Here is a 26,752-nt window from a genome sequence, read left to right as displayed (position 1 = left end):
CTGCTATAGCAAATCAGAGAAAAGGCTGAGAGGACAGGCATATCTTTTAGTGGTTGCTAAGGTTGTGACCAATGTTTTGCAGTGAGAATGTGGTGAAATTAGGCACATGCTGTGCCTGTTCTATCATCTCATATATTGGGCTTTGAAGTTTACTTGTTTGTCGACACCTTTGTATGGGTTTTCAAATTGAACATGTCTAGAATGACTGTTGCCAAGCTGAAACCTACAGTGTATTGATATATTCCGTCAACAGAGTCTTTCGTACACATTTTTTATGTGAAATTCAAAGACCCTTTGTTCTCATCCAGGCCTGTCCAGCATATCTCCTCAGCAGCTAGATTGCTTAGTTTATGGTTTGCATGGACCATTGACATTAAAATTTCCTCAGCCAATATCTGTTCCCCCTTGTTTCTACACCAGGGATGGAACACTGGACCACTCATCTGCATCCATCTTATGACTACCCTCCTCTTAACCAACAATAATTCCAGAGTTGTCACATGGCAATACCTGTTTTTTTGGGAGGGTGATCTAATAGTAAACACAGTTCTGATACATCTGCCGTGTGGATTCCACACCTTGTGAATATCCCCCTTGCGTCAGCAACGTTCGGAAATTTTCTTCGTAGCACGCCGACGTGGACGACGTCACAGGAGTACGACCTCGCGCGTGACTCCGCCTGACGTCACCGACTCCTTATCAGGCCCACGCCGGCGTGATGACGTCAGTTCCCTTTTTTCTGCGTCTTCGACGCTAACGGTTTTTGGGATCTTCTGCGATACTTTGTATTCTTCTACTATTACAGTGTTGCTGTTTTTCCTTTAATTCTTCTTTCTTCATCGAAGATGTCGTCGAGGAAGACAGGCTTCAAGCAATGTGGATCTTGCGCTCGTATGATGTCGATCACCGATCCGCATGGCGATTGCTTGTGGTGTCTTGGATAAGACCACGACGTTAAGAACTGTCGATCCTGTTTCAAGATGAACCCTAAGGCACTACGAGAGCGGGAGGCAAAACTTCTTCTTGCGAAGATAAAAGAAAGAGAGACTGGGAGATCTTCGAGGTCGACGTCGAGACGCTCGAAGTCGAGGCAAAAATCTCGTTCGAAGTAGAGGTCGGCGTCGAGATAGAGGTCCAGAGCGAGGTCGAGGTCCAGGGAGAGATCGAGATCTGGATCCAAATCGGCTTCGGGTCATGCTTCGAGCTCCTCGAAGAGGAAGCACAAGAGGAGGAAGCACAGCTCTAGACATCATTCGGGAAAGGAGTCCTCGGATTCGAAGAAGTCGTCTCGTAAGCATCATAAGGACTTCGTTTCTCCTTCTCCTGCTCAGTCTCTCGGATGTTCCCCGACTCTGGAACAAGAACCGGATCCGATGTCTCAACATTCTTCGGAACATGAGGAAGAGGAAGAGGTAGTTCCTCAAACTCCAACTCCGATGGAAACTCCTGTGGATCAGGAAGGTCAGAATGAGCCTATGTCGGAGAACATCCGGTAGGTCCGTACCCTCCTTTTCCTGGTCCTGGACAGGACCCCTCGCATTTCCTTAATGCGATGTTTGGAGTTTACTCCAGAGCAATGTACCCCACTGGAGCACCTGTTGGTCCCATGGGTCCATTGGCTTACAACTTGGGCATTCCTCAGTCTTACGCCCCAGCTCCATTTGTGCCATTTATGCCGGCGCCTCTTACACCTTGGCTCGCTACGGCTCCACCGAGGTCTTCGACTCCGCATGTGGCTTCGCCGACTCCGGATCGACCTCGTAGTTTGGATCGAGGTACCACGCCAGTCCGTGAGTCTCGTCTTCCAGTTACCCCAGCTCCTCGCTCGACGTCGGAACCGGCTACGTCGGAGTCGTTACCGGATCCGTCGACTTCAGTTCGTATGGAGTGGTCGAGACGCAGGGCTCAGCGTCTTTTGGAAGAGAAGAGGGGTGAAGATTCTGATGTGGAAGAGGGTGAGCTTCTTGATCATGATGATTATTTTGAAGACCTACAGAATGCTAGTGGTCTGGAGCTCTCTCCTGAGTGGGGTTTGCCTTCAGTTTCTGATGCACCATCTAAGGACGTGGCACCCTACCATGTTGTTATTAGGAAGGCTGCAGATCTTCTCAACTTAACCTTGCCTACTGTTGAGTACAAGCCCAACATCCTTACAGAGGTTTTGCACTCTCCTTCTTCTATTATTGAACCTACACTGCCGTTCACTGATGCCTTTAACTGATCCGATAAAGGAAGTCTGGAAGAAACCATTGACTGCTCCTGCTGTTTCTAGGTCTGTTGCAAGACGCTACAGAGTGGCTCCTGGTGACCCTGAATTTCTCTCTTCGCATCCTTCTCCGGAGAGTCTAGTAGTGCAGGCTGCATGTTCTAACAGATCTGCAGGTTCTTTTCCTCAGGTACCAGCAGACAAAGACTCAAAAAAATTGGATCAGTCTGCAAAGAAGATTTTCTCTTCGGGCAGCATGGCCCTAAAATCCACTAATGCTACTTGCCTTTTGGGTAGATATGTCCATGCATTGATGGATTCTGTGAAGCAATTATCATCTAAGCTTCCAGAGGAGGATAGAAAAAACTTTAATGAAGTGGTCTTCGATACTCAGGCTGCGGCACGCATGGTTATTCAGAATGGCATGGACACCGTTGATTCTGTTGCCAGGATTATGGGCTCTACTGTTGCAACCAGGAGGGCCGCATGGCTGAAATCCTCTGATTTTTCTGCAGATATGCAATCCATGTTGCTGGACCTACCTTTTGATGGGACTGGTCTTTTTGGGGAAAAAGGCGGATGTCGCCCTGGAAAGATTTAAAGATAGCCGGGTTACTGCAAGATCTTTGGGTCTCCAGATGAGAGGATCGACAACTAGGAAGTTTAGAGGCTTCGGTAGATCTTCTGTTCGAGGCATGTGGGCTGCTAAATTCATATCTTAGCATTAGATCGCCGCCTAGTGTTGGGCTCGGATGATTGCACATTGTTGTCCTGGAAGAGTCTTCGAAGTATCCTGAGATAGGTGGCTCCTCCCCTGGACTACAGTGCGCATGGGCATCGGCTCCATCCCCAGATTGTTTTTTTCCGCCATTGGGTTCGGATGTGGTCTCGACGTCTTACTGTCGGAACCAAGTAAAACTAACTTTTAGCGGCCTGAAGGCCTCGATTTTTCTTGCGTCGGTATTGTCTGCGCTCGGTCTCGAGTCTTCCGTCTCTTGAAGCCGGAATAAGCGGAGTTTTCTTCGTTTTCTACACTTTGAGGCCTTCTCATCGCGACACGACAGCAAGCCTTTACGGACATGGAGCGGAGCCCGTTTAAATACTGCCCGCTCTGTGGGTCCAAGTACCCACACATCGATCTACACCCCGTGTGTAACAAGTGCCTTTCACCGGACCACGACGACGGCAAGTGCAAGGCCTGTGCACAGTTCCGCTCCAAGAAAACTCTCAAGCTTCGGCGCGCGGTGCGCTTGGAAGCTAGGCAGGCGGCCCCAGAGCCGGAGAACATCTTCGGCGACCCGGAAGAAGAGGTCCAGGGTCACCTTCTACAAATCTCCCCATCACAGACGGAGGTCGAGGCGGATCCGGGAGACGACGACGGAGTCGCGGGTCAAGTCCTCGAATACGTCGAAGAGGTAGGAGACGACGATGAGATTTATGGGGCCGCGGCAGACAGCTCGGGGGACGAGCTCTGCCCTGAAGGTTACGAAGATACCGACCGGGACACGGGATCGCCTGTCGGCCTTACCCAGGACCCGTTGCCGCAAGCCACAGCCCCGCCTTCGGGCCCGGCTACGGACTCACTTGCTGGGCACGCTGTTTCGAAACCGGAACTGAAACCGTCGGAGTCGTCGACACCTAAAATGGCCGACCCGATATCGAAACTGAAACCAAAGGACTCGAGTGTCCCTAAGATGGCTGCCGTGCCTGTGAAGAAGTCGGTGCCCGTCAACCCGTCGGCTCCGTCGACCTCCGGTCCGCAGAAGCCGAGGAAGTCTGTCGATTCCGATGCTGCAAAATCGAAACCGACGCCCGAGGAGGGGGCCCCCAAGAAAGATGGTCGGCACGGATCAGCGGCTCCGGCGCCGTCCAAGCCCGCCAAGGTCGGCTCCAAAGAGGCTACGCACAAGAAGTCTGCGCCCCGGCCTCAAGATTCGGAGGCGCCGAAGTCAGTTTCCGCGCCCAAAACGCACAAGGCCCGCGAGGACGTCGGATCCGAGGGACCGCTCAAAGCTTCCTTGTCGGCGGCGAAACCCACTGGCAGTGTACCGTCCCCCATTGCGGAGTCACTGCAGAGAATCAGGGAGAAAGCCTTTGCTCCATCGGCTCCGATGCCATCACCGCAGCCGCAAAAGGACGCTCCGGCTAAGCCTTCTGGGAAACTCCTCTTTCTCTTGCCACCTAAGGAGGCGCCGAAAGCGTTTTCGACGAAATCGGCTCCGAAACAGGGTTCCTCGCTGCCTGACCCCCTTCCACGTCGTGCACTCGAATCGGTAGACGATTCAGAGCATTTCATTGATGCTGCCACCGGCAAGCTGACACTCTATAAACGGAAGATCACTTCGGAGCCGGTGGACCCCTACGTCATCCCGTTGAAGAAGAAGAGGGTGCCCCTTGACGCCTCAGGCCTCACGGAACCGATTCAGCCTCCTCCAAGACGGAGCCCTACTCCCTCCCCAGAACACTCTGTGGGTGAGGAATATGATGAGGATGAACAGTACAATTTCCCCATCGATGAACCTGATGTACAACCAGATTCATACGACGACACTGGTGACCAGAACACCCAAGGTGCGGGCCAAGACCCGCAGACCTTTAATGCACGTGCATCCCCGACTGAGGACTCAGCAGGATTTCATGCACTAATTGAACGGGCGGCGGCCAATCATGATGTGGACATGCATGCCGACCCGGTTGAGGAAGACTTCCTTTTTGACACCTTTGCCATATCTGAAAGGACAGTAAAGACACTTCCTATGCTGAAAGGTGTTCTCAAACATGCTGGAGACATTTTTAAGGAGCCTACGAGGGCTAGAGTGGTCAACCCTCGCATTGAAAAGAAGTACAGGCCTGCTCCTGCGGACCCCGTCTACATCCGGGGACAATTGCCACTGGACTCTCTTGTGGTTGCCAATGCCAGGAAACGTGCCAACTCCCAGACAACGGGTGAAGCTCCTCCCCCGGATAAGGAGTCCAGAGTGCTTGAGGCAGGAGGCAAAAGAGTGGCTGCACAGGCGGCAAACTTTTGGCGCATCGCAAATACACAGGCGCTCCTGGCGCGTTATGATAGGGCGCACTACGACACCCTAGAACAGATTATACAACACCTGCCCCCACAGTTCCAAGAAGGCACCAAAATGCTTATTGAGGAAGGAAAGCTAATATCAAACGCAGCCATCAAGTGTGCACTTGACGCTGCGGACACAGCTGCTAGGGCTATCAACACTAGCGTTATGCTGAGAAGACAAGCCTGGCTCCGCATCTCAGGGTTTAAGCAGGATATTCAGACAACAATTCTGAATCAGCCAGTCAATCCTGATAGTCTGTTTGGTCCGGATGTTGACACCACCCTAGAGAAGATAAAGAAGGACACGGAAACTGCTAAGTCTATGGGGGCCCTGCAGTCCCAACAGTTTCGTGGCAGCAATTTTCGTCGCTCAGGTGCACGCGGAGTCACCAGAGGACAGATGGGTCAACAATCCCAGTTCTCCAAAGGTGGGGCGCAATCCTCGTTCACTAAGCAGAACAAGGGAGGTTATAGGAATAACAGCAACAGAGGTCGCGGCAGAGGAAACAACAGCTCCCGCACCTCGACTCCAAGCAAACAGTGACTTTCTGTCACTGCCCCCCGACCACCTAACACCTGTCGGGGGGAGACTGCAGCAGTTCCTGCCCGTCTGGAGAAACATCACCACAGACAGGTGGGTGCGTCAACTGATCCAAAATGGTTATTGCCTAGAGCTGAAATCCACTCCACCCAACATCCCACCGAGGCAAAGGCCTATGTCCGCAGAGCATTTGCACTTATTGCAGCAGGAAGTAGTGGCGATGCTGCAAAAGGGCGCAATCGAGCTCGTGCCGGTGGGGGAGGAAGGCACAGGGGTATACTCCCTGTACTTCCTTATTCCAAAGAAGGACGGTTCTCTCAGGCCCATTCTCGATCTACGTCCCCTCAACCTGTACATACTGTCAGAGCATTTCCATATGCTTACACTGCAGCAGATTCTTCCCTTGCTAAACCAGGGAGACTTCTTAGCGACCTTAGATCTCAAGGATGCTTATTTCCACATTCCACTACACCCGTCACACAGGAAATACCTAAGATTCACTATTCAAGGCAGGCACTACCAGTTCAAGGTCCTACCCTTCGGAGTCACTACGGCCCCGAGGGTGTTCACCAAGTGTCTAGCGACAGTGGCGGCGCACCTCAGGAGGCAGAATATCCATGTCTACCCCTACCTAGACGACTGGCTCGTACAAGCCAAGTCAGAGCAACAGTGCGCCGCAGACATGTCGACTACAATTCACCTTCTTCACGATCTGGGTTTCTCCCTAAATTACCCAAAATCGCATCTTCAGCCGGCACATGTCCGGCAGTTCCTGGGTGCTACGATCAACACCCTGACAGCCATGGCTCAGCCAAACCAAGTCAGAATCGACAGCATTCAGTCACTGATCCAACGATTCCGACCGAGACACTCCCTGCCAGCGAGAGTGTTCATGCAGTTGATTGGCATGATGGCCTCCTGCATCTTCATAGTCCCTCACGCACGGTTACATATGCGCCCGCTCCAGGAGTGCTTAGCGAATCAGTGGACACAGGCTCGTGGGCAATTGACAGACCTAGTGTTGGTTACCAGTCGGGCATACGACTCTCTGCATTGGTGGACTCCACACAACCTTTGCAAGGGCCGACTGTTCCACGAGCCCGTGCCGCAGATTGTCCTGACGACGGACGCATCCCTCCAGGGATGGGGAGCACATGTGCTCACTTACACGGTGCAGGGACTATGGACGACGCAGCAACAGAAGATGCACATCAACTATCTGGAACTGATGGCAATCTTCATGGCGCTCAAGTCCTTCATTGTACATCTGAGCAACAAGGTCGTGCTAGTCCGGACGGACAACATGACCGCGATGTACTACATTCAGAAACAGGGGGGCACCCACTCGCCACAGCTGTCTCATCTGGCTCAGAGCATGTGGAAGTGGGCCATTCAGAGGAACATTTTCCTCATGGCAGAACACCTCCCGGGCAAGGACAATCAGATGGCGGATCTGCTCAGCAGATACAGCCATCAGATGCACGAGTGGGAGATACACCCTTCTGTTCTCCACCCGTACTTCCAGCAGTGGGGTCATCCGGAGATAGACCTGTTCGCAACAAAGGAGAACGCAAAATGCCGACTCTTTGCCGCCAGGTTCCCTCACCCACAGTCGCAGGGGAATGCGATATGGATGAACTGGTCAGGCAAATTTGCATACGCTTTTCCGCCAGCCCCTCTAATACCGCTGGTCGCAAGAAAGCTAAGGCAGCACTCCATGACTCTCGTCCTGGTTGCTCCAACGTGGGCACGACAAGCTTGGTACACCACGTTCCTCGAACTCTCAGTGGTGCCGCATCAAAGACTGCGCCTCACGCCCAGTCTTTTGACGCAGAACCATGGAGACATTCAGCATCCAGATCCACGACAGCTCAACCTGGCGATCTGGCTCCTGAAGTCCTAGAGTTTGGATACCTTCACCTACCTCCAGAATGCATGAGTATCATCAAGGAGGCGAGGAAACCTACTACTAGAGCATGCTATGCTGCTAAGTGGAAGCGTTTTGTCATCTATTGTACGTCCAATGACATCAACCCGCTAGATGCATCTATTCCCAACATCATCTGCTATCTGTTACATCTCTACAAGTGCAATCTGGCGTACACTTCCATTAGGATACATCTCTCAGCCATAGCGGCTTATCTTCAGAACAGGCAGCACCTCTCTGTCTTCAGAGTGCCCGCCATTAAAGCCTTCCTTGAAGGTCTGAAGAGAGTCATTCCCCCAAGAACTCCACCAGCTCTGGTGTGGAACCTCAACGTCGTTCTCACCAGACTGATGGGGCCACCATTTGAGCCAATGCACTCGTGTGAGCTCCAATTCCTTACGTGGAAAGTGGCCTTTCTGATAGCTATTACGTCTCTGAGGCGTGTCAGTGAGTTGCAAGCGCTCACCATACAAGAGCCGTTCATTCAAATTCACCCAAATAGGGTAGTGCTACGCACTAACCCTAAATTCCTTCCTAAGGTGGTGTCACAGTTTCATCTTAACCAAACTATTGACTTACCAGCATTCTTTCAAAACCCACAAACGGTGGCGGAAAGAATGCTCCATACCTTAGATGTACGGAGGGCGTTGATGTACTACATAGACAGAACACAACCCTTTAGAAAAACAAAACAACTCTTTGTTGCCTTCGCACCACAACACAAAGGCAACCCGATTTCCAAAGCAGGCATAGCCAGATGGATTGTTAAGTGCATCCAGATATGTTATCAAAAAGCCAAGCGCACTTTAACAATACCCCCCAGAGCACACTCCACACGCAAACTGGGGGCATCCATGGCTTTCCTAGGGAACATTCCTTTAGAGGATATTTGCAGAGCAGCCACGTGGGTCACACCACATACCTTCACAAAACACTACTGTGTTGACGTGCATTCCAAGCAGCAAGCAGCTGTAGGACAGGCTGTTCTCAAGACACTTTTTCAGGTTTCTGCAGCTGGCACGGGCAACCGCCGCTGATGGAGGGACTGCTATGTATTCTATGCTAAGATATGAATTTAGCAGCCCACATGCCTCGAACTGAATATGCTACTTACCAGTATGCATCTGTTCTTGGCATGTAGGGCTGCTAACATTCATATCGCCCGCCCTCCTCCCCGGTGCCTGTCGCAGCTGCAGATATACTATTGTATTTATTTCATTAGCATGGACATCCTTTACACTTTCACTCCATCTCCTGCCACAATGGCGAAAAACAATCTGGGGATGGAGCCGATGCCCATGCGCACTGTAGTCCAGGGGAGGAGCCACCTATCTCAGGATACTTCGAAGACTCTTCCAGGACAACAATGTGCAATCATCCGAGCCCAACACTAGGCGGCGATCTAATGCTAAGATATGAATGTTAGCAGCCCTACATGCCAAGAACAGATGCATACTGGTAAGTAGCATATTCATTTCGTCCCTTCAGGCAGGGCCAACAGCAACAGCAGAACCCTCTGTACAAGTCCTATAGAGGTAGACAGAAGGGTCGTGGACGTGGGCGTCAAGTCTCTTCCTCCTCCACTTCCTCCAATAATGCCCAACCCCCACCCGCATCAGCAAAGCAGCCCTAGATCCACCATTCTGGATCATGTGGGGCCGGTAGGGGGTCGGCTTACTCATTTTCTACGAGATTGGGAATCAGTTACATCAGATCTTTGGGTTCTCAATCTCGTAGAAAATGGGTATGCACTTCCTTTTCAGGAGTTCCCTCCCAATTACCCTCCTTGCCAAGGTTATTGTTCGGAGGACCATCTTCTTCTCCTGCAGGAAGAACTTCTGGCACTATTCAGAAAGGGTGCTATAGAGGTGGTTCCAGAGCAGGAAACGGGTCAGGGGTGCTACTCCCGGTATTTCCTGATACCCAAGAAGGATGGCAGACTTCGACCAATCCTGGACCTCAGGATTTTGAACCTCTATCTCAAACAGGAGAAGTTCAAAATGCTCACACTTGCACAGGTTCTTCAAGCGCTGATGGAAGAAGACTGGATGGTGTCGATCGACTTGCAGGATGCGTATTTTCACATCCCAATCCTGAAGTCGCACAGGAAGTATCTCCGTTTTACGGTGGGATCGCAACACTACCAGTTTGCGGTCCTTCCTTTTGGGCTTACTACTGCGCCTCGAGTCTTCACCAAGGTGATGGCAGTGGTGGCAGCGCATCTCAGAAGATCGGGGATTCCTGTGTTCCCCTATCTGGATGACTGGCTGATCGAAGCGGAGTCGCCGGAGAATGTGCTTCATCATCTGCAAGAGACAACTCAGTTGTTACACAGGTTGGGTTTTTCGATAAATGTACCCAAGTCTCACCTGGTGCCCTCCCAGCGCAACCTGTTCATAGGTGCGGTACTGGACACTACTGTATGTCGTGCATTCCCTCCACCTCAAAGGATTCACAACATACAGGAAATTATTCCTTTATTTTACAATGGAGCGGTTGTTCCAGTCTTGAAGGTCCTTCGTCTGCTCGGTCTGATGGCTTCTTGCATTCTGTTGGTCAATCATGCACGCTGGGACATGAGGGCACTCCAGTGGTGCCTCCGCAGGCAGTGGTATCAGCACAACGGAGATCTCAGGGAGTCAGTGAGGATCTCCAGAGAAACTTCAGCGATCTGTCTTGGTGGGGCGTGGAAGGCAATCTGTCTCAAGGAAAGCCTTTTCAACTTCCTCCATCGGTGGCCACAGTGATAACGGATGCATCCACTCTAGGGTGGGGTGCTCATCTGGGGGACCTGGAGGTCAAAGGGCTTTGGTCTCCAGAGGAAAGGTTGCTTCATATCAACCTTCTAGAATTGCGGGCAATACGTTTGGCGCTCAAGGCCTTCCTCCCTTCCCTTCGCGGTCAGTCAGTTCAAGTCCTGACGGACAACACGACCGCGATGTGGTTTGTCAACAAACAGGGAGGAGTGGGGTCGCAGTGTCTCTGCAGAGAGGCTCTGCGTCTCTGGTCCTGGGTTCAGGATCATCAGATTTGTCTGATGGCAAATCATTTGGCCGGGGTTCTGAACGTTCGTGCAGACAGTCTCAGTCGGCAGTTCTCTGCCGACCACGAGTGGAGGCTCCATCCGGAGGTGGTTCACGACATCTTTCAGATGTGGGGGACTCCTCGGGTGGACCTGTTCGCCACTCGCGAGAATGCTCACTGCCTGTCATTCTGCAGTCTCCAGTTTCCGATGCAAGGAGCCTTGGGGGACGCGTTTCAGTTGAGTTGGAAAGGTCAACTCCTTTACGCGTTTCCTCCCATACCCTTGATTCCTCGGGTTCTGAGGAAGATTCGCCAGGACCGGGCCCAAGTCATATTGGTCGCCCCGGATTGGCCAAGAAGGGGGTGGTACACGGACCTGCTCCACCTCTCCTCTCACCCGCCGCTCCGTCTCCCTCACAGGGCAGACCTCCTCTCAGATGGAGGGGCAGGTTCTACACCCCCACCTCCAGACATTACACCTTCATGCCTGGAGATTGAACGGGGCAACTTGAATTCCTTTTCTCTCCCACACGATGTGGTGGATGTCATTCTTTCTGCCAGGCGTGACTCCACTAAGTCCATTTATTCGTATAGGTGGTCTAAATTTGTCTCTTGGTGTAGGGAGAGAGATGTTGACCCTTTGAAGGCTCATTTGTCTGACATTTTGCAGTTTGCTCTTTCTCTGGCGCAGCAGGGATTTGCTGTTGCCACGGTCAAGGGGTATCTTTCAGCCTTATCGGCATTTCTCTGTATGCCGGATCAGCCCTCTCTTTTTAAGTCTCCAGTGGTTTTAAGATTTTTGAAGGGACTCACTAATAAGTTCCCTCCTACTCCTTTTGTGGTTCCTCATTGGGATTTGAATCTTGTGCTGACCTTTTTGATGGGTTCTCCCTTCGAACCTTTGCACAAGTGTCCCATGAGATTTCTTTCTTTTAAAACGGTTTTCCTCGTTGCAATCACCTCGGCAAGGAGGGTAAGTGAGCTTCAGGCTCTTAGTTCCAAGCCCCCATTCCTGTCCATTCATGCTGAAAGGATGGTTCTTAGGACCAGGGCTGCTTTTCTGCCTAAGGTGGTAACTCCTTTCCATCTTGGACTATCCATTACCCTTCCTACCTTCTATCCTCCCCCTCACCCTTCTAAGGAGGAAGAGAGACTGCATCGCCTGGACCCTAAGAGGGCGGTGTCTTTCTATCTGGACAGGACTAAAGACTTCCGGATGGACGACCAGCTGTTTCTTGGTTTTGCTGGCTGTCGGAAGGGCAGAGCGGTGCACAAGCGCACACATTCCAGGTGGATAATCCTGTGCATCAAGATTTGCTACTCCTTGGCGGGTAAGGACCCTCCTGAGGGTATTAGAGCACATTCAACTAGAGCAAAGTCTGCAACATCTGCTTTGTCTAGAGGTGTACCTGTTGAGGACATTTGCAGAGCCGCGACTTGGGCCTCCCTCCACACTTTCGCGAAGCACTACTGCTTGGATACCGAGGTGAGGAGGGATGGCCACTTCGCACGTTCTGTTATCCAAGATTTCCTGGTATAGCAGAGTGGACACCCTCCTCCGGGAGTGGGGACTGCTGTGGGACTCTATTCACAAGGTGAGGAATCCACACGGCAGATGTATCTATCAGAAGAACAAGTTACTTACCTTCGGTAACGCTTTTTCTGGTAGATACAATATCTGCCTGTGGATTCCTCACATGCCCACCCGCCTCCCCGTTGTCCACTCTGTTATACCTGGTCTTTATGTATATATGTTTTCTGCTATTGTGCTATTTCTACTGCACACTTTGTGTGCGTTTTTGATTTGTATGTACTGTGTACATTGTATATTTGCATATTTGCTGTCGTTGGTCCGTCCGTGTGCCTCGAAGGCACGGAAAAAAGGGCGGAACTGACGTCATCACGCCGGCGTGGGCCTGATAAGGAGTCGGTGACGTCAGGCGGAGTCACGCGCGAGGTCGTACTCCTGTGACGTCGTCCACGTGCTACGAAGAAAATTTCCGAACGTTGCTGACGCAAGGGGGATATTCACAAGGTGAGGAATCCACAGGCAGATATTGTATCTACCAGAAAAAGCGTTACCGAAGGCAAGTAACTTGTTCTTTACCTCTAGTCTAGCAGCATCACATTCCTGTGTCCTTTGTAGTTGCGCAACTTCATGGTTCCAGAACACCTGGACAACCCCACACAACCTTTTGTATTTAGTCCGCTCTCTACCCACTTCTTCGGCTGCTTTCTGGTACTGTGTGATATATCCTGTGTAGGAAGGTAAAAGTAAGGTAGGGCTGATGCAGGTACTCTGTTACCGGGCCAGTGCTGCCACAACCCTTCATCCACTTGCTGGTTTCCCTGCAGCTGGGGTGGGACTCGGTCACCCAGCCACCATCGCTCCTGAGTGAGGGAGGAGCCTACCTCCCATAAAGTTCACGGTAGCCTCCCGCAGCACGGGACTTGCACAGGCACGCTCTGGCCTGTCTGCGGCCGATCGAGGCCCGGTCTTTCTCTTGGTTGACTGATCTCGATAGGGCGCAGAGGGAATAAATATAAAGTCAACAACAGTAGTGGGAGGGCTCCCGCCATGCTTTGGACATTCTGTTGGAGAGCCTATATTAGCTGTAGTTACACTTCCACTTACTCCGCCATCAAGCCCTACACGCCGGGCAGAGAGCTTCGTTCCTCTCATCAGGCCTTGTTAACTATCCCCCGTTTCAGAAAGAAAAAGGCAGGCGGAACAAAATTCGCAGTTCTCGCTCCTGCGTTCTGGAACTCCCTCCCGACGGAACTCCGTGGGACACCCTCCTACACTGAGTTCCGGAAAGGTCTAAAAACCCTGCTCTTTTCCCGAGCTTATAATGCTTAGTCCCCCTCTGATCCTGTTGGCCTCCCTACTACTCAAAAGCGCCAAGAAACCGCGTGGTAAAAGTGCGCTATAGAAATGTTTTTTAAATTCAAATTCAAATACCAAAAGACTTGCATTGCTGCTACTCGGGGCTTGGTCTTCAGCCCGCAGAACTTTTAACATTCTCGTACTTCTTAGAATCCTGCGCTCTCCGCTGGTTACTTGAAGGAGTGTAACAAGTGGACTCGACCGTGGGTGATGAACTGCTGACTCACGCACTAAAGCCCCAAGACTCCTAAGTACTCATTCCTGTAATTCGATCACCTCGAGGCACAAAACAGTGCCAGGAAAGTTTGAGTCTAGGGTGCGGAAGAGGCTGGGTCAGATCATCCCCTTTACATCCCTGCCGATATTTACCTTTAAGAGGTCTTTGATTGGTCGTGAAATAAAAGCTACTGTTACATAATTTGCTCCGCTATATTTCAATAGTACATGGTGCTAATCAGCCACTATGGGGATACGGAAAGTTTCTGAGGACGGGCTGGGTGACGCCTCAACAACATTTTTTTTTAAAAGAGAGCTTTGTCGCAGCCCGGTAGCTAGGGAGTGTGTACTGGATCGCATAGACAGTTTACTGTCCGAATGCGAGGATCTTCTTGATCCAATTAACACAAATCTTTCAAATATTAATTCTCAACTCAATTCTTGCAGCCCCATCAATTCTAAACGGATACCGGCTATATTTAAGAGGGTTATTAGCAGAGCAAACGAGCCGACCTGCAATCAAAGCATTCATGGAAGGATTAAAACAAATAATCCCACCTAGGTTACCACCTGCTCCGGTATGGAACCTAAACATTGTCCTTACAAGACTTATGGGACCCCCTTTCGAGCCTTTACACAAGTGTGAATTGCAATTCCTAACATGGAAAACTGCTTTCATTATTGCCATTACCTCACTCAGAAGAGTTAGTGAAATACAAGCATTCACAATACAAGAACCATTTTTTCAAATACATCCTAATAAAGTGGTTCTTAAGCCTAATCCAAAATTTCTGCCAAAGGTTATCACTCCTTTTCATCTTAACCAATCAGTAGAGCTTCCTGTGTTTTTCCAAAACCCAGACTCTGTGGCAGAAAGGGCTCTACACACCTTAGATGTTAGAAGAGCCCTGTTATACTACACAGATAGGACTAAATCTTTTAGAAAGACAAAACAATTATTTGTATCTTTCTCTTCCCCCACACAAAGGCAACCCCATCTCTAAAGACGGGATCGCCAGGTGGATTGTAAAATGTATACAAATATGCTATCAAAAAGCTAAACGCACACTAACAGTTCCTCCTAGAGCGCACTCCACTCGCAAACTAGGAGCCTCTATGGCTTTCTTAGGAAATATACCACTAGAGGTACACTGGCTTTCGTGACTGCCTCCAAATGAGGACAGGGTGTTACCACTAGCATGCGTTTCCCCTGTGACAGAGCACGTTCTTTTAGAATTGCCATCTGTACAGCAGTTAAAACCTTTTCTATGGTGGGAAACCGCATCTCAGCCGAGGTGTACAAGTGTGACTTGTAAGCAATAGGTACTGTGTCACCTTCATTAAAAGTGAGGTAGGTGAAACCCACCGTCCCAGGAATTATTCTTATTACCAGGTTGGTGTGGTTATCACGAGTCAGTAAATATTTAGAAGCGAGCAGATCAGCCTGCAAGGATTGCAAAATGGCTGAATGCTCAGGCAGCCAGCATGATCTTGAGAAAGTTGGTTGTATCAAGGCATACAGAGGCTTGACACGCTGGGCATATTCAGGAATGTAAATTCTGCCGAAATTCAAAAAGCCCAGTAAGGATTGTAATTTCTTCAGTGTTGTTGGTGCGCGCAATTGTGCGCACTTCTCCAAGAAGTGAGGCGCCAAACCTCTACCTTCATTGTTGAGCTCATAGCCCAAAAACAACACTGTGTGTTCAGCTATGTGCGATTTTGCAAAGTTGAATTTGTAACCCATGTCTGCGAAGTTGCAAACAAGAGAATTTACACGACACAGATGCTCCCAAATATCGTCGTCTGTGAGATATATGTCATCCACATACGAAAAAGCATCAGGGTCGAGTGCCTCCAGAATAGAGACAATTCGAGCGGTAAATACACCAGGACTATTCTTGTAGCCCATTGGAAGACGCCGGAATTGCTTTTGGACTCCAGCGCTTGTAAAACTGGTCCATTGGGAGCTAAAGCTGTCCAATCTGTGGGCATAAAAACCATTGGATATGTCAAGCGTTGTCTTGAAACGCTTACGCACGAGACTATCCACTAGGGCAGAGCCGTGGGTATTCTGTACTGCACAGTTACGGCAATGCGAGTTCAAATGCCGGTAATCCAAAACCAAACGATATGATCCGTCAGGTTTATTCACAGTAAAAAGGGGATTATTCATCGGTGACACACACGTTTCAATAACTCCCTGATATTCCAATTGTTCAAGGATTTCCGCGACGGAAGATTTTGCTTCACGCCGAATGGGATATTGAGGTTGAGGCTGCGGCTGAGACCGCAACGGAATTTCGTGGCAAGGCGACAATTTATCCCAACCACATTGGTTACGGTACAGAGCCGGCGCGAGAGCCCGAGCCCACTCTTCTGCAAAATGCTGCGCATGCTCTTTCGAGACAGTGTTCGCGAAACTGGGTAGGATTACCTCCTCCCCTCGCGGCGCCGCGAGCACAAAAGGTGGGGGCCAGTCAGCCTCCGAAAGTAAAATATCATATGTGGAAGACAGATTCTCCCAAAATACACCTTTAACGGTACGCTGTATGTCACCTTCAATTAACAGGACGATTTCATATAGTCTTTCAGGGGGAGCAAGTCTCGTATCCGCTGTTTCTATAACAACGTAGACCTCAGTCGCTGTCACCCTCAGTAGTGGACGCAGCGCCTCTCTGACTATTGTTATCTCCGCCGCGCTGTCCAGCAAGGTCAGAGCCCACGTCAGATTCCGAAGCCGCGTTCTCACTATCTGTGGCATATCGATGCGCTGTTAAGGCAGCGACTTTCTTTTTCGCAAACTGCGGACGCCTAGGCGTAGAATCCTCCTGCTTCACTGCGCCGTCCGTCTGGCGGGACTGACCACGTCCTTGTTGGCCACCACGTCCACGTCCACCCCCTCCTCCTCCACCGGTTTTCTGGGCCGATGTGTCCTGAAAGGAACGAGGAGAGCGTTGATCAGAAACCTGAAAACGATCAGGTGATTTAATCATCGCGCGGTCGCGCAAATCATAAACTTTTTCGGATGGCGCAGGAGCTTCTATTGCAGGAAAAGAACCCTGAGTCTGCATTGTCTGCTTCCCCTGTGTCTGTTTTTTAGGCCAATTTTGTTTCTTGGACTTTGGCTGGGCATCTGTCACTGCAGACTGCCCCTGTGGTTGTTTTTTCTCCTTCACTGGAAAATATTTCAGACCTCTACTTGTGCGGCCAATCGTTTTATAAGCGGCCACCACAATCTTTGCTAACTGGCGGGGTTTGTCGGCATCGGGCAGAGCAGCCAAAGCATTCGACACCTGAAAGTTAACTGCATCTCCTTTAACATTGGAGAGAATGAGATCACTTACAATCTCAAAAGAACCACACAGGCGCATACCCAACTCAACCGCTGCCTCTGGACCGTGATCATTCTGAACACGTCGAACGATTTCAGGCAGGGCAGTCATAGACGGGGTGCCGAAGCACCTTGTATAAACTGCCGCAAATGTTTTTCCCCAGCTGTCACAGTCAGCAAGTTCAGGAGTAATATCCTTCGGTAGAGTAATCGTCAACATTCTATGTTTATCAGCAGGAGTAGAATTCGGAAAAACCGCCTCCAGTTGATCAAACTTCTCTGCTAGCCAGAATGGGAAGTCATCGTTGTCAACAGGACGCGCACCAAAAACCGAATTTACCATCACTGGATTGAGACGCATTCCGCCTCGTTCCAAGGGAGCGGCCGCACCCCCCTGGGGACCACCAGGAAGATGTCGACCGATGTATTGCACTAAAGCACGAATCACGGAAATGGAAACTACATGTAGCCTGCGAATTTCTGCCAGGGTACAAGCCCCGTGATTCGGGTGCGGGGTAAAGCCACCCAACGCAGGCCAATTAGTACCTGGAATTGAGAGTGGACCTAACCTCGCACGGGACAAAGAGTGGGGGAGGGCGCCATCAAACCAAACTCGATGCTGCCAATGATCAATAGGTATTTCCAATGCCCTGTATGGCGTATATTCAGCCGGGACATCCGAGGCAGTGTAGGAGTGGTACAAACCAGAATTAGCGTCCACAGCCGGAAACGTAACCCAAGAGTAAAACAACTCGTAAGGAAACGCCGGATCTGCACTTACCACGAAAATCACAGCCATCCCATCTACTGGGACCTGGTACGTCTGAAGATGGTTGCGTATCGCTACGCGACTATGCTGCGCAATAGCCACCGCTGCCGCCATCACAGAATTGGAAACAAGAAAACACAAAGAATACTTTGTAGCACAACTGGGTAGAAATTCAAAGAAACCGTTTAAGTAAGAATCAAGCTTGAATAAAGACCTATTTCAAAAAATAGGTAGGTTTCACCAACACCCCGTTTTCCGGAAACGGATGTGAAGGGGTTAAGGCATGAATGATAAACTACTCGAGTGTCATGATATAAGACCACCGAAACCGTTGGGCGCCATGTTGCAGGGTTTCTGTACTCACACAGAACTGTGCACAGAGGAGTGGAACCTCGGCAAATTAGGATGTCCCAAAACTTACCTTAGCAACCAACTCACCCCTTACCGAGCTAGCTACAGTGTCTCATTGGACATATCAAACACCCAATGTTTAGACAAACCAGAACATGAACTTACAGTACCTCAGGGTACGTGGGACTCATGAACACTCTTTCGTTATATTATCATTACAAACCAGAACATGGAGTAAAGAAGACACATGTGCATTTGAAATGTTTATTTACTAATGCCGTCTTCTCAGGCGCAGTATCTTTGATAATACAAGTATACTTATTATCAGTAGCAAAATTATCAGCATAGTTACTAAGACATAAAAAGCGAATGGTGACAGCATGTTAACATGCTGTAATGAATAAGAGTTAACAACACTTATATCTCACCCTCCCTAACACATATATTATATTATTATCTAAGAAGGTCTCTTTGGGTTGTTTTAGGGCGGGCCCATACCTTAGTGTCCTAGCATGAAGGAATCACATCAGCATACACCAGCTCTCTCTGCATGTGCACCGCATCAAGTGTGTTAACAATTCTCGTGCAAAGCAATATCAATCCCGCCTCAAGCCCAAGTTGGCAAAGGCTGCACTTGTGTTATGACTATGAAGGCGTGGAGATCAGACCTCATAACAATTCCATATCGTGTTGCTCCTGAAACTTCAGCACTCTCCGTGCAGACATGTTTTATTAAACAAAGCAGATATCAGAGCAATAACATATTATTCTCACATTCACCACGGCAAACTACTAGGTTGAAAGCTAAGTCAACAAATGAGGGTCGTGTGCAGAAGTTGCAAGAAAGGAAAAAATGGCGTTTAAATCTGAAACGTACCTATGCTAACTTAACACGATATAAGGATATATAGGAGCTATACAACAGACATATGCAAGGCAGCAACATGGTCTACACTACACACCTTCACTAAGCACTATTGTGTTGATGTGCAGGCCAAGCAGCAAGCTGCAGTGGGCCAAGCTGTCCTTAGAACACTGTTTCAAAATACTGCAATGCATACAAGCGACCACCGCTAGGGGAGACACTGCGGCACAATCGATGCAAAAGTGTACGCTCTGCAGCTTATATGCCTCGAACGAAAAATGCTACTTACCAGTATGCATCTGTTCTTGGCATGTAGAGCTACAGATTCGTACACGCCCTCCCGTATCCGTTCCAGTTCTCATCTTATTTAGATGCACACGCATGGACATCCTTTCTCTTTACTTCTACTAACTCATCATTTCCCATTATGGCGAAAAACAATCTGAGGATGGAGTCGATGACCATGTGCAGTATTGTCCAAGGGAGGAGTCACCTATCTCGTGACTACAAAGACTTATTCCAAGAAGACAACAACCTGCAATCATCCGAGCCCAACACCAGGTGGCGATCTATTGCAAAAGTGTACGAATCTGCAGCTCTACATGCCAAGAACAGATGCATACTGGTAAGTAGCATTTTCCTTTATTAATCCCTGCTGATCTCTCTTGCAACAATAGGTAAACAGCGCTTCAGGACAAGCCTAGCACTCGGGATACATCTAATAGCCCAGGGAGGTCTGCAGTTGTCGAGGGTAGGGAAACCCGCACACATAATAGTCAGAACTTACACTTGGGAACGAAACCCCGCTCTCCAAGATTAACTCCATACACAAAGACAAGCACCCTAGTTCTCTGCCAGAAGCTCTACATGTTGAGGAATACCCCCAACAGCCCCTTCAACTCCAGATCATGGACTTGGTTCAAGAAGTTAAAGGTCTCAAAGCACTTGTTAGCAGCCTTTCTGACTCCTTAACTACGGTACTTTCTGATATTCAACATGTGAAAGAAACAGCTGAGAAATCAACCTGTCTGTGTCGCAGGGCCACAAGGGGCGGAGTATTACCTGGGACAGATGGGTGTGTAAACTATGGGTAATTCTAGGAATGGCACAAGTGGTGGGGGAGCAGATCACTCTTCATCACGCTGCAACAGTGTCCCTTTGCTACCGACTCAACAGAGTAGGGTCGCATATAATAGGGCCAACAACAACACGCTAATTCTAACATAGCTGTACTACCCCCGACAGGCCCCCTACCCCATTGATAAAGCAATCCCACATTTTAAATATAGGTAGGGTTACTGGTATGGGAAAGGTAGTATGCTTAACCAGTGTTCCAAAACTCTCGCCCAATTCATCTAAAGAAGATGAGGGCTCCTCAATAAACGAGAGTATTCAATGGATCCAACATGTGAGGGGCTGTCGGTGGGTTATAAGTAAGGCTCTGTTTTCCGTTTTTACGGATTTTGACAGATACATACAGACAGAAAACAATGTGTTTTCTGTCTGCATTTATTTTTAAAAGTGGATAAATGCAGAAAATTGTGCTTCTTTTAAGTAATTCTCTGTGCAGCCTTTCATGAATTATAGGCCAGCAGCAAAGCAAATGGACAGCAAGGGAAGTAAAAACCAGGATGAAATTTCTTTAACAGAATGTCAACATACGTTTATGGTACAATGCTCGTATTTACCAGTGGATGTACTGTTATGTAATATTTGGCACCTTAAATAGCTAAAAAAACTACAGACATCATAGTATGAGTGCAAGTCTGTCAGGTAAATAGTTACAGAAATGCACAGTTTTACAACTTCATTTATATGAAAAACACAAAATAAATATGGATAAATTATAAATGGTGGCATTTGATCTACGTACCCATCTAACCAAATCAAATATTCGTCTCAGGCATAACCTCCCCGAGATAATCACATTGGCTAATGCCTCTCTTTTCATCACCTGCTGGAAGGACGTCACAGCTAAGGGAACTATATTGACAGCCACATATACCCTCTTGCCCAGCTAATCAGGCCCTGCCACTAGCACAGATAGATAGATCCACCACTCATTCATTATTTGCAATCCTCAGCTCAGTGATAACAGGCGCCAGTACAAATAGGAGTTTGATTGTTACAAATGAGACTAATCTAGCATGTAAAGCAATGGCCTAAATTGACAACTACCTCGGGATCACAGTCGCTCGTCTGGGATGCTTTCAAATGGTCTCTTCTGAGCTCAGGTCTTGTACACCTACTGTAATTTGCACATCAACTAATTTTTTCTGTCCGTTATTGAACTAATGATGGGATGTGATTTTGTTTTTTATACTGTTTTATGATGAGTTGATATCTTATGAATTATGACATCGCTCCTTCTTTTACGGGGTGCTACCTGCATGTTTTTCTTTTTCTGAGCCCTGGTGCTGTCCATTTACTGTAATGTCCATATTATTCACATTCCATGGTTTTTCTCTATATGATTTGGTTTTTAATTGTTCCTTGATGAATTGCTATTGACTTTTATGACCTTTTGACTGTTTTCCTCTGCGTCTTGCCTGTTTATCCTAACGCTTTCATCATCCATACTTGCTGTTCCCAGGCGTTTTAACCATATTATTCAACTTTTTAACCGCTCTTCTGATGAATTGATTTTTTTAAGAATAACATACATTTTTAATGGAGAATATTTATTGTTAATATCTTATTTTATGTTGGATCGCTTTTTATGACAAGTACTGTCGAAATAAAGCTATTTTGAATTGATTTGCCTGCATCTGAATCTAGCTTTACCCAACATTTTTCTTATGTTTCATCACCCTAGCTCAATTGCTTTCTGACAGTTGATTTCTGCGGTCCTTATCCCTTTTGCTTTAGGCAATGACTGTTTCGTTGATCTTCACGTAGAGCCCTATAAATGGACGATACCCGTCTCACAATTTCCATTAGTGACAGTAACTCTATAAGAGCACTGAATTGTTAGGGTGAGGGGGTTTCTACGTGGGAATCAGTTATTTGTCATGGGCTGCCCATGCGTAAAATAGGAACTGTCCTCTCCCAACTCCTTTTGTTCCTCAGACTGTAACACGTGTGACTTGTTTCAGTCATGCATCTCTCATTAATTTCCATCCTTGTTTAATCCATTCTGCCGCACGAGCCCTTATATACATTTTACTGAATCTCTGGAGTCTCCACAGACCTGCCAGTCCCACTGAATGATGTTCTCACTATCCTTATGTACTTCCAACCCCTTAATAATGACGTGCAATCGGAGACTGCCTAATGGCATTCAAACCAGATGTGTAACATTGGGGCAGTCAACCTCAAAGATGCTGAGAATCCTAGTTGCCTCTGTTGGATTTCCTTGTCTTGATGTCTTTTTGGGGTCATTCTAATAGGGCATGGACCACCTTTCAAGGAAGTTACCTCACTATTGAGGGTGTTTCTGATGTGTAGTCTTTTATGTTTAACTAGCTGTACCCGGCCACGCGTTGCTGTCTGGTTAAATGCAAGAGAATGAAAAGAGTAAGCGCACCTTTCTAATATGTTTAATTTCACAATGCTTGTGGGTATACAATTTGTTTTTGTGACTATTGTCTGTATGCGTCCCTTGTAGCTGCTGCGCAGCAAGCAAATCGATAGGGTCTGTTTGGCCTTTCGATTAAAAACATGCGCGTATTGTACATGCTCGTATTCGAATCCAACGTTGTGTATATATAAACACGCGCTAATGTTGCAAAGTGAACCAACTCCTCCCCCTCCTTCCACCCATTTCCCGGTCTGCCATCCTGACAGCAACTGTCCATTCTAATATATGTAGACTATTGTCTCTATGCGTCATTTCTTAATGTTGCGAAGTAAACCAACTCCTCCCCCCTCCCTCCACCCACTTCCCGGTCTGTCATCCTGACAGCAACTGTCCATCCTAATATATGTAGACTGTCTCTGTGTCCATTGTAGTTGTTGCGCAGCAACCAAATCGATAGGGTCTGTTCGGCCTTTCGATTAAAAACATGCACGTATTCAAATCTAACGTTGTGTATATATAAACACGCACTTAATCGAATCCAACGTTGTCAAAATTTCTAAGCAATCGATGAAGAACTTTCGGAGATTTAAGATTTTGACCAAATGAACATTGACATTTTTGTGTCTGTTCGGGCTTTCGATTAAAAACAAGCGCGTATTCGAAACGCGCGTATTTAAATCCAATGTAGTGTATATAAAAACATTTGCGTATTCGAATCGAACGTTGTCAAAATTTCAGAGCAATCGGGGAAGAACTTTCGGAGATTTACGATTTTGAACAAACTAACATTTACATTTTTATTTATATAGATTCTTTGATGGTTTATGCGACTGTGTGTAGAACTTTAATAATCTCTATCATGTGAGGAGATTAGCTTCTCTCCTCGATCTAGACATTGCAAGTGCCACAAGTTTTGATGACATCCATCTCATCCTAATATTCTTTGATTACACAACACTTGGGACTCAGTAGGGTCCCTTTGATCGTTTGGTGTTACATCATTTTCTTGCAATAAAACACCTTGCATGCTGAACATTTGACCTGAGCTCAACAGGGAAATTTGGAATTACATCTGGGACAGAGCATAAAAGGTCGTTTCGTTTTCTGTGATGGCAGAAAATATTTCTTTGGCTCTGTTCTAGTTCAACTAGTCAGTCGCTGCATACTGTTAACCAAAAGCATTCTTTCAAGAAAAGAAACTTGTAATATTAAGAGTCCAACCCTAGATGGTAGAGAAGCGGACAGTATGTGAACCTACAACACTTCAAGCTCAAATGGAGTGCTACAGCTAAATAGCTATTTCCTTGCATTCAATACATGAATAGTATTTGCTTTATTGAAACTGACCTAACAACTTGTAGAGTTTAAAGTCCCTAGTAAGATTGTAAAGTCATTGAAAAGATTGGATTGTGAGCAGATTTGTAGAGCTACTATACTACCCCTATTCAACAAACATGAAAAGGTACAGTTTGTTCTGCTGAGAAATGTTCATGACATTTCCCTATTTATACAGATGCCAGAATGGATACTAAGATGTGGTAGACGAGGCTTAGTAATCTCTTTTAAACAGTCCTAAATTGCTGATTCAGAATATAGGATCGTTTGATCATTTGCCTAGGATAGATCCAAAACCACATCTAAAGGTTATGAAGTTGATGGAGGATTTGTAGGTCAACAGTAGAGGTTCATATAAATGGTATATACATATGAGGAGTCAATGCCCATGCTTCTCACCATGTGCCAAACCTAAGCCACCACCACAAAACCTCCAACACTAGTGTTCTGGATTCATCACATGCCTTGTAGAGAGCATGACTGGTAAGACTAGTTCCTATTAAACATTTTAAGTGTATGTTTGTTTTGCTCAGGTTCAAAAGCACAGCAGCTTTTACAAGGACTCCAAGCAACTGATGAAAGTCAGCAGCTTCAAGCTGTTATTGAGATGTGTCAGTTGCTGGTCATGGGCAACGAAGAGACATTGGGAGGATTTCCAGTCAAGAGTGTTGTTCCAGCTTTGGTAAGAATCTAAAATACATATGCGATGTGCAACTGATTTGCCCAGTTCAGAAAACATTCTGTAATCTAAAAAATAGTGTCTCCCATAAAATGTGTAATCTGGTTCTCAATCAATCCATGCATGCATCATTTGTGCTTTGTTTTATATTTGTCTTTAACTACATTTGAGGGCAAAGATAAAGTTTAGGCTCTTAAAAATCTGTACGTTTGTCATGTATGTGAAGTTGTTTCAGATACACTTCCACACTGATAACTCACTTTTTGAATCCTCCCAGGCACCAGACTATCTGGGAAATCTTCTAAAGCTCATATGTGTGGTAGGTGCGACTCACGCCATGAACATGACAAACTAGCGGCATATGGGCACCAACTCTGCGCACTGAAGTGGTTTCCTTTTTTTTTCCCCCTGCACACTTGGATGCTGATCCACTTTTGTTTGATTCCAAACACGCTCTTCAAAAAACAACAACAACAAAAATAACTAACTTAGACAGTGTAATAGGAATGCTCTACATCTAGGCACTAAAAGAGGTCTTGAATCAACTACAAGTTGTCCAGAATGCAGCTGACAGAAGACTCTCTTCCCTCCCTACATCCTGCTCTGTTTCCCATCAAGAAGCGTGTGCAATTCAAACCTCCATGTATCTCTCATAAGATCCTTTACAAGCAAGGCACCCCAGTTTGGCTACCTTGATGCAACTGTATCTGCCTACTAGTGCCTTACGCTCGGCAGATTTGAATTTGGCACTTATACCCCGCATTAGAAGAGCCAGAAGGGGAGGACGCTCCTCAAGTCCTGGCTCCAACCTTATGGAGTTCTGCCTCTTCTGTTAGGGAAGATCCAAAACCATTTGAGCTCTTGGAAGCAGTTAAAGACCTGGCTGTTCTCAGCCTATGCTGCATCTGTTCTCCTCTACGGTGTAACTTGTATACTTTTTGCTGCTTTGTGCATCAGTGATCAACGCCCAGAAGCCCCTCTCCTGGGGCAGGTGAACACTTAACAAATTCTCTTAACTTAACATGTTGCCACCAAAGATTCTAGGCTTCAATCCTTGTCCTATGTTAAAAAAATCCAGTTTTTATCACAGGTGCTCATGACTCCAAAGCTTGTGACAAATGCTCCCTGTTGCACCTGAAATGGAGATCTCCAACTTTACATAGGTAAACTAAATGATAAGGTTTCCAAGAGTGTCCTCACCATTGATGGTCTACGAAAATTAATGACCATGCAATCACCTTCTATGTCCGTAGGTGAGTCGCCTACCCACCCAACCCTTCATACCATGATTATCTTCACATTTAAAACATTAAGCCTCTTCTTCTTAGACAACCAGTCCGCACATTTGTTACGTAGTTGATCCCAGGTTTCCCTCTGCTCTTTTTTGAGGGTAGCTACCCCTGCCAGCACCAAAACACAGGGTCAGGCTGCCGGTGGCACTCCCAACAGATCTGTATTTGGCCTAAGATGAATCCTCCTCGATAGGTCAGGTGTAATGCTGCTAAATGGACCCAAACTTGGCCGGTCACCATTAGTTTCAAGAATGGGTTCAAGTGTAAGAACAGGGGGAACAGGTGAATTGACCCCTACCGAGGTTTGCGGACCATCGTTGGTTAGAGAAGGCTTTGGCGCTGTATTGGCCTTGTGAAGGAGCCACTCCCTTCGTTGGATGCATGTTTTACAGGAGGTTACGACTAGAGGGTCATCAGCTGGGCGCTTGGCAGTATAAGATAATCTATCTGTAAGTAAAACGTTAGGTGAAGGAGTAAACACCCCGCAAAGTCAACGTTCCAATGGACTGTCTCTCCCAGATTTCTGGGACTGCACATTACAGTGCCCAAATAATCCAAACGCTTCAATAAAGGTGTAAGTTTCATGTCTATCAGGTCACTTATCCGAGAGCACACAGTGTTGATAAAGGCTTCCTCAAGATCTGATACGATGGTGGTGGCTTCCGTCTGAGTGAAATTTTGGTGGCTAGCCTTTCCGTTCAAGGGTGGTACCGAAGGACTGGCCCTAGATGATAGATGCATC

The 26,752-nt window shown here is 47.6% G+C and overlaps 1 protein-coding gene across 11 annotated transcripts in view; it reads left to right on the top strand.

The window, feature by feature from the left end:
* TRIP12 (thyroid hormone receptor interactor 12) overlaps positions 1-26,752 on the top strand; it is a 1,008,257-nt gene that overhangs the window by 254,231 nt on the left and 727,274 nt on the right. For all 11 annotated transcript variants that reach the window (XM_078668151.1, XM_078668159.1, XM_078668158.1 and 8 more), the window contains one exon: positions 24,573-24,721. In XM_078668151.1, coding sequence (XP_078524277.1) covers positions 24,573-24,721 — 149 coding nt within the window. The remainder of the gene's footprint in view (positions 1-24,572; positions 24,722-26,752) is intronic.

This window comes from Lissotriton helveticus, chromosome 11, assembly GCF_964261635.1.
Source record: "Lissotriton helveticus chromosome 11, aLisHel1.1, whole genome shotgun sequence".
Classification (NCBI taxonomy): Eukaryota; Metazoa; Chordata; class Amphibia; order Caudata; family Salamandridae; genus Lissotriton; species Lissotriton helveticus.
This window is presented reverse-complemented; position numbering and strand designations above follow the sequence as displayed.